Raw genomic sequence first — 12,338 nt, 5'->3', positions numbered from 1 at the left:
AAAAAAAAAAAAAAAAAAAAAAAAAAAAAAAAAATAGGACTGAGATGTTCCCTAGGCAGTTTTCTTGAATCTATAATGTAACACAATGCAAAGAGGCTGCTTGGAGGATGGCAGCAGAAAAAAGAACAGAGGAAAAGAAGGCTCCATTTACAAAAACTTGCCACACTGGCTAGTAATCTATAGGTCTTCCATCTCTAGCAGAAATATAGGTACAGCCGAGCTTTCTGATCCTGCCACAGAGGGCCTTGGTCCCCATTCACCTCCCACCATCGCTCTCCCCATGGCCACATCTCCAAATGATTCATTGTTTCTGCTCACAGAGCACAGCAAGAATGAATTCCCCAGAATTTCCTCAGCTACCACAAATATTTTTGAAATCTTAAACACATCTGCTAATGCCCAGGTGCTACCTGGGGTTGACAAATGGGCACCCTTCTGTACTTCTGCAGAAACCTATTTAGATAATGTTGCCAGCCAGATGGGGACATTAAGCCATTGGTGAAAAGCCATTTCAATTTCAGACTTTTTTTTTTTTTTTTTTTTTTTGGAAGCGGGGAAAGGAGGAACTAGCTGGAAGCTTGTTCCACAGAGTTGCAAATGTCTGGTAGCTAAGCTGGGCCTGGTGGGCGGAGGGTTTGTGGGGTTCAGGGCAGGCGGAAAATGACTGTTGCTACTAATAGGTGATTGAGATATGTTCAGTATATTCTTTACTCCTACCCCTTTTTTGGTCCATATCTGTATGGATGGTTTAGATAAGATCCAGAACTCTAAAAGCCATACATGCTAGCTTTCTATTTCCACTCTGATTGCCTCCAAATGACATAGTTTAAGTTTCAATTTTCCCATCTTGAACATGGGCATGGAGTTATAACCAATAGAGTGAAAGTATGAGACTTAAACCACTGATAATTGGAGGTTGAAACGACTTTAGAGAGTATCTCGCCCAGTGGTGCTCATAGTTGAGCATGTATTGGAATCACCTGGGGGGCTTGTTAAACTGCAGCTGGCTGGGCGCCACCCCCAGGTTTTCTGAGTCAAGATCTGGAGTGACTTTCTAACAAGCTCCCAGGTGCAGCAGCAGCAGCAGCTGCTGCTGCTCTAGAGACCACACTCTTAGGAGCTCTGGTCTAGTTATACTCACTTATCTTACATATGAGAGAACTGAGTTTCAAAGCAACCAAGAGTCTTACCAAGGTTATGTAGCTAGCAACTAGAGTCTGGTTTCGTGACATTGAACCAACTGGGTTTTGGAATACCGTGTCAACACTGAGAAGGATGAACTGATATCAAATGTGTTGCATATGTTTCCGAGGGTGGTTTACCAGATGGTGGTCTGCTACGAGTCAGCCATTTATTTTGGTCTGTTTTTTCAGTGAGTCAAGGTCTCTTAAGTCTCCAAGCTAAACAGGAGTACTGCCTGAAGCCAGAGTGCATCGAAGCTGGTAAGTCACAGTTTTCCATCCTGTGTCAAGTTATAATTATGGTACCTTGGGAAGTGGAAGAGAAGACAGGTGGTATTTTTAGTATTCTGTTTGCTTGAGGTTTACCAAGTACGAAATGCAATTTTGAAGAAATTTTAAGTTTATTTTCAAGTTTTGGTGCGAAATAGTGGATCTTAGGTTTCCTGTTTTCTTTTTCCTTGCAAAAAACAGCTGTGGTATTCTAAGCGTTGTTGCAAGGGAATCAGGAAAGGGGCTTGGAAGGCTGAATGGCCTCTCTTAAGACCCACAGGCAGAGAACATTGGTCTTCCTATGGCTCCGCTGGCTATAGATTCCTCTTTAGCTTAAGCAGTTGCATATTTTCTGGTCTGTGGGTCTGACTTGCCTGCCTCCAAGCAAGGCTCCTTTGTAAATAAATCCATGCTTCCATTGCCAGTGGGAATCCTTTTTTTCTTTTTTTTAAAACTGAGACGGAGTCTTGCTCTGTCACCCAGGCTAGCGCGACCTCAGCTCACTGCATCCTCCACCTCCTGGGCTCAAGCAATTCTCCTGCCTCAGCCTCCCTAGTAGCTGGGATTACAGGTGCCCACCACCACACCGGCTAATTTTTGTATTTGTAGTAGAGACAGAGTTTCACCATGTTGGCCACGCTGGTCTCGAACTCCTGACCTCAAGTGATCCACCCGCCTTGGCCTCCCAAAGTGCTAGGATTACAGACGAGAGCCACTGTGCCTGGCTGGGATCCTTTTTTGTGTCACATGTTGCAAGTCAAACTTCTCTTAAGGTGCCAGTGAGTTTGGGCTTTCCTTAAGTACACTCAAAAGCCTCTGGAGGCTTTTATGAAAGAGAGTGCATCTTATGAGCATTTCAAAAGATGTCTCGGTGGAGGGCTCCATTAGAGGGAGTCTTTCTTGATGGAGAAGAGACCATAGGGAACAAGATTAGAAGAAGGTGACTCAGGTAGGTTTATTTCCGTATGCCAGGTGAGAGGCAATACTGTCTTGAATTCAAGAGATGGAGAGGGAGAATGGGGGAAAGATTAGGAGGTAGAGGGCCTATTGAAGGATTCGATTTGGGCTGCGAACAAAAGCAGACAATTGTGGGTGATGCTTAGATTTTTGGTGATGGTTGGGCAGTGGTGGTTGTTGAGATGGGAAACACTTAGGTGAAAGAGTTTGTAAACTCTGAGACCTTATACAAAGGTAGTGGCTTAGATAATTATGTTAGTAGAGTTCTTTTTTTGTTCCATTCCTAAATGATCACTGTATCTGTTTTAACCAGGCTGTGTGTTGAGTGACTTACGGGCACCATCTCATAAAACCTTCAAAAGATCCCCGTGGAAGTTGGTGCTATCACCATCCTCACTTCCAGATGAGGAAATGGAGGCTTCTGGAGGCTAAATAACTGCCCAGGGTCTCATCCTGAGTTAGTAGCAGAACTGGACTTCGTGTCCATGTCTGGCTCCTTTCCATCTTTTCCTTGGCGATATGGGGCCATGCCAGGCAACTCTTCTCGGCCCTGGAACGATCTGGGAACTCCCAGGCCCTTTCCTGCTCCAGGCTTGAGTAGTTGACCTGGGGTTTTCTCCAGTGGCGAGAGGATGTCATGGAGTAGGGTGAGGGAGCAGGCAGAACTATCAGGACAGGTTTTAGAGTTTATGTCACCTGGTGCTTTGACTGTGGTAGGGTTCTTGCAGATGTGTGAAATGGGAATTTTTGAGCTCATAAATTTTCAACTTGAGTTTAGAACACTTTTTTTGTATGGAAGGCCACTTATTTTGTGAGTTTTAGTTGTGTATTATACATCATAATAATACAAGTGTAAAACTTACAGACTGACATTCAGAGATGTTGCCTCCTGCCAGCTAGTGTGTTTTGCCTTGCTGTCCTGTTTTTAATTTTCACATTGGCGAATGGCTTTCTAATGTTGAAAAAACATATATTGATTTTGCTGTTTCTGTAGTGAAAGGCTCACCAAAGACACAGTTCTCTCTAGTGTAGCATGAGCCTCAGTGTGCCCAGGGGTCTGCAGAACAGCTGTTGAGTACACATGACAGGAGAATTGCGGCCAAGCCAGGGCCTTAAACAAGAGGCTGTGTGTGTGGGCGTGCATGCTGAAAGTTCAGAAGACTAGAGTGTTTGGTCGCCTTCTGGACCATTTCTGAGCAGGTGCCAACCATTTCTGAGATGCCTCCTCTCCTTAACTCTCCTCTTCTCTGTGTCCTCTTATTTTAATCCCTCTTTCAAAACAAGAGCTGTATGAAGAGTGCAAAGACACAAGGAAAGGGCGTGCATGCTCATGATCACAGATAAGGGCAGACAGACTGACTGGGTGTGAAGCATGATCTAGCTATTTACAGGCCACATGATCCTGGGCTAAATATATAGCCACCCTAAGCCTCAGTCTCACCACGTGTGAAATGGGAATAACAGTTTTTACTTACACTAGTTGTGAGAATAAAAGAAAATAATAATAGACTGGGCCCGGTGGCTCACGCCTGCCACCCCAGCACTTTGGGATGCCGAGGCAGACAGATGACTTCAGGCCAGGAATTCAAGACCAGTATGGCCAACATGGTGAAACCCCTTGTCTACTAAAAATACAAAAATTAGCCAGGCATGGTGGCACACGCATGTAACCCCCGCTACCTGGGAGGCCGAGGCAGGAGAATCACTTGAACCTGGGAGGTGGAGGTTGCAGTGAGTCGAGATTGCAGGTTGAATCTGCACTTCAGCCCTTAGGGGGAGGCTGCAGTTCAGCCTGGACAACATAGTGAGACTCCGTCTCAAAAAAACCCAAAAAATTAAAAAAAGAAAAAGGAAATAATAATGGTAGTAGCGGTAATCTAGGTTCACAATGCTAATTCTTAACCCCAAACCCAGAAAATATTGTAACCCTCAGTTGGCAAGATGGGGGCCTGATCTCAATTCCTTTGATGGCAAAATTGGATCTTAACTCATGTGAGGCTGCTTCAGATTTCATTTATCCTACTTATAAGAATATGCATATGTTTCCCTATGGAAATATTAATGCACTTGCTTCAGGCCTGCCACTCCAGCCATTGCTGAAGTATTACATGATTGGTGGTTATATGCAATGTATTTTTTTTTCTAAAATCTGAAAAATCTATGAGCTCTGAAACATATCTAGCCTCAAGAGTTTCAGATAAGTGATTGTAGAATTATAGTTCCCAGATTTAGCTAAATACATACATACATACATACAGGATGCTCAGTGAAATTTGAACTGCAGATATACAATGACTACATTTTTTGGTGTATGTCCCATGGAATATTTGGTACACACTTATTCTAAAAGGTGGTTGTTTATCAGAAATTCAAACTTTACCGGGCATCCTGCATTTATATGGTAATGTGTCCAACACTATTCTAACCACTTTACATACATTTAATTTGCATAATGATTCTATGGGGGTGCTGTTATTATCCCCATTTTCAGGTGAGGAAACTAAGACGCAGGTTAAATCACCTGCCTAAGGTGTCTTAGCTACTGCATGGTGTTTCTCTCATTCAAACACAAGTGGTCTGGCTCTAGAGTTTGCCATGATATCATATTGCTTAAAAAGGGCTTAGCATAGTTCCTGGCAAAAAGGAAATACTCAATATTGGTGATTTTATTATTGTTAATTTTTATTATTACTACTGTCTCCCTTCATCCTTGAGTAAATCTAAAAACAGAGGCTGGTATTTAGGATGCCTCCACCTCTACCACATAAACACCAGCTGGAGACTGTGTGACAATTAACCTTATATACAATGACTTGGAAGAGTACGCAGCCTGAGCTTTCACAGATTTCCTTCATCATCATATTTCTTTTATTAAAACAAGACTCTGGGTTTTCTCCATGGAGCTGAGTAGGAGGAAATGCGTTTCGGTGTCTTGACAACTATGGTCCCCTGCAATTTGAAGTCACAGTTCCCCTGCAGAAAGTGCAGCCCTGTGCCCCGCTGTGAGTTGTGAATGATGGATTGGGAGGCTGAAGCTAGAGTTTTCTCACTCAGCAGGCTTCTTTCCAAATTCAATGTGAGTGATGTATTCCCCAACTTTTGTATCAGGGCCAAGGTCAGAGCTGACCTTGCAGTTTTTCTAGGTACCTGCAAGAATACTGGCGAGATGGAGAGGATACATTTGAGGGTTGGGGGCAGGGAAAATTTGAGAAGGAGGCCGGAAAACAGTGTACTTATGTGGATAAAAATGCATGTGAGGGCTCCTCTGTGTAACTGTAAATGTTGTGTGGGACTGAGATGTGTGATCCATGTCTCTGAGGTGTCACATAGCAGATTCATTCTGTGGCTGCATACAGTAAGTGTATATATAAATATATATGTATAAATACCAACCAAAAGAAAGATTTTGTTATGTCCTAGCATATTTGCACGTTAAATATTAATGATAAAATAGTAGCAGTAAGTAAAAATGTAATTAGAGACAACTGATGCTAGTTCTGAAGCATGAAAATGTTAAGCCAATTTGAAATTTATCAAACTTCTGAGTCTTTTTTTTTTTTTTTTTTTTTTTTTTTGTAGAGACGGAGTTTTGCCATGTTGCCCAGGTTGGTCTCCAACTCCTGGGCTCAAGCGATCTGCCCACCTCAGACTCCCAAAATGCTGGGATTACTGGCATGAGCCACAGTGTTTGGCCTCTAAACCAATTTTTCGCTAGTTTTTTTTTTTTTTTTTTTCTTTTTTTCTTTTGTGTTATTGGGGGAGGTTTGAAAATGGTGGGGATTTTGAGGGCCTATAGAAATTAGAATGTTTTTATATTATTCACTTCATTGAAGACAAAAGGCTGTTTGAAATTTTTATAGAAAATCTAGGCTGGAGAAATATCTAGCCTTATTTTTAAACCTGAAGGAACCACACATGTAAGCAAACTGTAAGATATGTATCTAAATTTACACAGATTATACTTTTTTGGGGCAGTTCATTCATATTTAGCTGAAATCTCATTGGGTTTTCATTACTTCAAACAAAAATATATTCTGGCATTATTTAAAGTATGAAAATTGCCCAGAATGTCATCTTTCCAATGTCATTAAAATATTGGCTAGTTTTTAAAAAGTCAGTTGGTACATATCTTTGTGCTAGAGGGGTAGCCAGCAATTGTATGGCAGTTGGAAGGGCGTTGGAGTTCAATATTGGGAATTTTGGAAACTTCTCATTTTGTAATGAAGGGTTTTCTTTTAAAGCTCATGGTTACGTATTTATGCACACATCTCCTACCTATGGGCTGTCTTCTATATGTAATTGTGTATGGGCTTATGAAAGAGGAAAAAAAATGGTAGATCAGTCTATTGTGTCTTTCTGTTAACTTATACACATACTCAGTTCTACCGCTAGACCTGGGTCCCTCATTTAGGACACCCTACTTTGGCCCTCCTCTGGCCATGCCTCTCCTCCAATCAAGGCGTCTGTGGAGCCAAGTAGGCAGCCCTTTCCTTCTACCCCCCACAATTCCCTGCCCGATGGCCCCAAGCTCCCTTCCAGGATCTGTGTGGGTCTCTTCTGGGGCTTTATTTCTCTGAGAGCTACACTGAATATCAAGGAGCTCAAGAATTTGAAAGTATATTGTAAATATAATTTTTAAATGTTTAGATAGATGACATATGGACTTCTGTTTCCATTAGCCTTCACTGTGAGGCAAACCACCCAAAGCATAGAGGCCTGGAACAAAAATCATTTGCTATTTCTCATGATTCTGTGGGTTTGGTGGATGGTTTCTCTGCTGATTTTTGCCTAGGCTCATTTGTGCAGCTGCATTCAGCTAGAGGGGCGCCTGGACTGGAAGGTGAATGATGGCCACAGTCAACGTCTGGCAGTTGTGCTGGCTTGGTTCTTCTCTATGTAGCCTCTTGTCCTCCAGGAGGCTGCTTCAAAGGGCAGCTAAAGGGCTCCATTCAAAGGGAGTTAATATGGAAGGTGCAAGGCCTCTTAAGGCTTAGCTTTGAAACTCACAGGAAGTTACTTCTGTCAATTCTGTTGGTCAAAGCAAGTGACAAGGTCAGTCCAAATTCAAGGCAGGGGAAATAGACTCTACCACTTGATGGGAAGAACAGCAAGGTCACTTTGCAGAAGGACAAGCAGGATAGAAGAAAGAGTCAGTTATCTTTGCAAATAATTGACCACACACTCTATTTGTATTCCTGTCCCATACCCCACAGATGTTAGGGATGATCCTGCAAAAGCCAGTAATGATAATACCACCAAACTTTTATCCATTCACTTTTTTTTTTTTTTTTTTTTTTTTTGAGAGACCGTTTCACTTTGTCACCCCAGGCTGGACTGCAGTGGTGCGATCTTGGCTCACTGCAAACTCTGCCTCCTGAGTTTAAGCAGTTCTCCTGCCTCAGCCTCCGAGTAGCTGGGATTACAGGCATGCACCACTGTATCTGGCTAATTTTTGTATTTTTAGTAGAGATGGGATTTCACCATGTTGGCCAGACTGATCTCAAACTCCCGATGTCAGGTGGTCCACCTGCCTCGGCCTCCCAAAGTGCTGGGATTACAGACGTGAGCCACTGCGCCCGGCCTGTCCATTCACTTTGAATGTAGTCATTTCATATAGTGAGGTAGATTCAGAGAGTTTTTTTTAAGGGGAAATACAAATGCCAAGGCTTGGAAACTGGTTGATATGAAATCGTTGTTTAATTTGGAAAAGAACAGTACACAACATTCAGTGCTTATCATTAATCCTATGATTTTCTTTCTAAATAGCTGCCGCTATCTTAAGTAAAGTAAATCTGTCTGTGGATCCTTGTGATAATTTCTTCCGGTTCGCTTGTGATGGCTGGATAAGCGATAATCCAATTCCCGAAGATATGCCAAGCTATGGGGTTTATCCTTGGCTGAGACATAATGTTGACCTCAAGTTGAAGGGTAAGTTTCTACTGGGGTTTGGTGATACACTTTACAGAGAACAATATTTGACAGGAAAAACATAGTTTGGGATTTGAAGCATGACTTCTCACTTTTTAACTACGCTAAATTCATTTCCAAGGATTTTTTAAATGAAAGGTTGAAAAGAAAGTTTGCAGAATTTTGATCTCCCAGATCTCAACATAAGACAAATGTAGGTGGTTATGTTCACGTTTGATAATAGTAAATTCTGCTGAAGGATAAAGAGCATTCGATTGAGATTGCAAGCAAAGGAATAGTTAATGAAAATTGTATCAATATACTCATTTGTCTGTCTGTCGTATTCAGAGCAAACTTCATTTCTTGCTGATTGTGTCCTGGATTTTCATGGCTTACAAAATGTACTTAACACCTCATCATCTTTTGACATCACTTTTGAGAACTCTGGATGACCCTGTGGTTGTCATATTGTTCCTGTTAACTTCTAAGTTGGCTCTAGGGAGATTCACTTTTCTCCCATGGCCACTCTAGCAATGACAGGCTCACACACACATACTCACACGTGCATGCACACAAACATACATACGTGCTCAAAGAAATCCCCCCGCCCCCAACCAAAGTTGGAAATGTCTATTATTGGAGGATATTCTGTTAGCATTGGATCTAATTTTTATGCTAAGTTATTGGAGAAGGCCACTTCAGGAGGGAAGTAGGAAGATTTCAAAGCCGGATAAGGTAATTGTTTTGAGAAGGCAAAAATAGTATTTTTTTTTTTTGGCTCTTTTTGACAACTGTGAGTTACACCATGTAACTTGCATTCAGTAACACCTACAAAGAACTCCTGAGAAGTTACAAAAATCATTTTCCCTTCCCATTTACATTTCCCCAAGATTTTAAATACTTGAAAATTAAATATGGCCGGGCGCGGTGGCTCAAGCCTGTAATCCCAGCACTTTGGGAGGCCGAGATGGGCGGATCACAAGGTCAGGAGATCGAGACCATCCTGGCTAACACGGTGAAACCCCGTCTCTACTAAAATACAAAAAAAAAACTAGCCGGGCGAGATGGCGGGCGCCTGTAGTCCCAGCTACTCCGGAGGCTGAGGCAGGAGAATGGCGTGAACCCGGGAGACGGAGCTTGCAGTGAGCTGAGATCCGGCCACTGCACTCCAGCCTGGGTGACAGAGCGAGACTCCGTCTCAAAAAAAAAAAGAAAATTAAATATGTATCATTTTACAATAAGTAAAACTCTTGGCAAAATAAATAGATACCTATTGTCAATTATGAGGAAAAATGTGCTTAAATTTCACAACTAGATATAAATCACATGGATTTAATATTTTCTATTAGGAGACCCAAATTCAGTCTTGGTAAATTATAAATGAGAATTTACAAGGATGTCAGGGTTTTCTCCTAAACCCAAAGGAAGATTCTCATACTATAAAATCATAAATAAGACCTTGAGGAGTGAGTTTACTAATACTTATTTCCCTGTAGGACATTAATTCATGTTGGTCTTTGATTTACCATTCTTGTCCATTTCCTATTTACCTTATCTTGCATTTCTTACTCAATAGACAGATGTGTACACACACATGTACACACACACACACGCACAGTCGTGCGTGCGGAAACATTACTGAAGGATAAGAAAACTACAAGATTTCCAGACATATGCTCCTTTTGCATTAGTTATAACCCAAAGATTTCTATCTTCAGGACATGAAGTGGTTAACGATAAATAACTTTTCAGGGGTGTCTGGAATTTTAACATAAAAGTTAAAATCAGTATATCAATATGCTTTGTTTGAGGAGGGTACTGTCTATAGGCTCCTTCAAAATCAATAGAAATGCGAGTAAATTGTTTAGCACAGGGTTTTTTTTTATTTTTTTATTGTACTTTAAGTTCTAGGGTACATGTGCATAACGTGCAGGTTTGTTACATATGTATACTTGTGCCATGTTGGTGTGCTGCACCCATCAACTCGTCAGCACCCATCAATTCGTCATTTATATCAGGTATAACTCCCAATGCAAACCCTCCCCCCCCCCCCCATGATAGGCCCCGGTGTGTGATGTTCCCCTTCCCGAGTCCAAGTGATCCCATTGTTCAGTTCCCACCTATGAGTGAGAACATGCGGTGTTTGGTTTCCTGTTCTTGTGATAGTTTGCTAAGAATGATGGTTTCCAGCTGCATCCATGTCCCTACAAAGGACACGAACTCATCCTTTTTTATAGCTGCATAGTATTCCATGGTGTATATGTGCCACATTTTCTTAATCCAGTCTGTCACAGATGGACATTTGGGTTGATTCCAAGTCTTTGCTATTGTGAATAGTGCCGCAATAAACATACGTGTAGCACAGAGTTTTTGTATTTGCTAGCTTCCTTTTAAAAATCAAAAATTTTATTTCCCAGCTCCATTGAAGAAATAAAAAGAGAGCAAAAATTAGAAGAAAGGTCGCTCATAAATCCATCATAAGAAATAACTGCTAATAAAGCAGTTGGGGATATTTCTTTCCAGGTTTTATTGTACGTGTGGGTCCATATGCATAACTTCATATGCACACCTATATATTTTTAAAATTAGCTGATATTATGCATACTACTCTAACTTATTTTCAGAAACTATGCATTCCTCATAGACATAGATTATGTCAGTAGATACCTTTTCTTTCTTGCTTTCTTGGTTGCTTGCTCTTGTCACCCAGGCTGGAGTGCAATGGCACTATCTCGGCTCACTGCAACCTCAGCCTCCTGGGTTCAAACAAGCGATTCTCCTGCCTCAGCCTTCTGCGTAGCTGGGATTACAGGCACTTGCCACCATGCCTGGCTAATTTTTGTATTTTTAGTAGAGATGGGGTTTCACCATATTGGTCAGGCTAGTCTCGAACTCCTGACCTCAAGTGATTGGCCTGCCTCAGCCTCCCAAAGTGCTGGGATTACAGGTGTGAGCCACCGCACCTGGTCAATTTTTCTTATTATAAATAACACTGTAATAAACATCCTTGTGTACACATCTTTATGTCCTTATCTAAATGATCTAAATGTATCCTTAGGATAAATTCCCAGAAATGGAATTACTGGGTTGAAAGAGTACTCTAGATTTCATTTTTGATGCATATAGCCAAATTGCCTTTTAGAAAGTTTATTTCAGCTGGGCACGGTGGCTCATGCCTGTAATCCCAGTACTTTGGGAGGCCGAGGCGGGTGGATCACCTGAGGTCAGGAGTTCAAGACCAGCCATGGCTAACATATCAAAACCCAGGCTCTACTAAAAATTAAAAAATTAGCCGGGTGTGGTGGTGCCTGTAATCCCAGCTACTCAGAAGGCTGAGGCAGGCGAATCGCTTGAACTGGGAGGCAGAGATTGCAGTGAGCCGAGATCGTGCCATTGCGCTCCAGCCTGGGCAACAAGAGTGAAACTCTGAACTCTGTCTCAAAAAAAAAAGAAAAGTTTGTTTCTGGGTCTTTATATTTCTTTTTTTTTTTTTTTTTTCGATGTTTTAAAGGATAACTTTTTCCCATCAACTGCTTTCTGTGGTATAAAGTAGAAGTCAGCAAACCATGTCCAGTAGACAAAATCCAGTCCACTGCCTGGAAGTTTCATTGGAACACAGCCACATCCATTCACTTGTGCATTATCAATGGCTGCTTTTGCCCTCCAGTGGCACAACCGAATAGTTGCCATGGAAACTGGATGGCCCAAAAACCCTAAAATATTTACTGTTTGACTTTTATAGACAGTTTGCCAGTCCCTGATGCCTAGTATAAAGTAAAGCTTTGAATGTATGTATTGGATTCAATTAGAACTGCCTAATTAGTTGATAGCTCCTTGGTAGCTTCTTTGGATTTCTTAGATAGTTAATAATAAAGGTAAGAAATACTAGAACAGGCTGAGCGTGGTGGCTAATGCCTGTAATTCCAGCACTTTGGGATCACACAAGGCAGGTGGATCACCTTCAGGTCAGGAGTTTAAGACCAGCCTGGCCAACATGGTAAAACCTTGTCTCTACTAAAAATA

General features: G+C 41.7%; 1 protein-coding gene across 2 annotated transcripts in view; it reads left to right on the top strand.

The window, feature by feature from the left end:
* Positions 1 to 12,338, top strand: part of PHEX (phosphate regulating endopeptidase homolog X-linked) — a 227,905-nt gene that overhangs the window by 4,826 nt on the left and 210,741 nt on the right. For both annotated transcript variants that reach the window (XM_026451889.2, XM_026451888.2), the window contains exons 2-3: positions 1,374 to 1,442; positions 8,175 to 8,336. In XM_026451889.2, coding sequence (XP_026307674.1) covers positions 1,374 to 1,442; positions 8,175 to 8,336 — 231 coding nt within the window. The remainder of the gene's footprint in view (positions 1 to 1,373; positions 1,443 to 8,174; positions 8,337 to 12,338) is intronic.

This window comes from Piliocolobus tephrosceles, chromosome Y, assembly GCF_002776525.5.
Source record: "Piliocolobus tephrosceles isolate RC106 chromosome Y, ASM277652v3, whole genome shotgun sequence".
In the NCBI taxonomy this organism is placed as follows: Eukaryota; Metazoa; Chordata; class Mammalia; order Primates; family Cercopithecidae; genus Piliocolobus; species Piliocolobus tephrosceles.
This window is presented reverse-complemented; position numbering and strand designations above follow the sequence as displayed.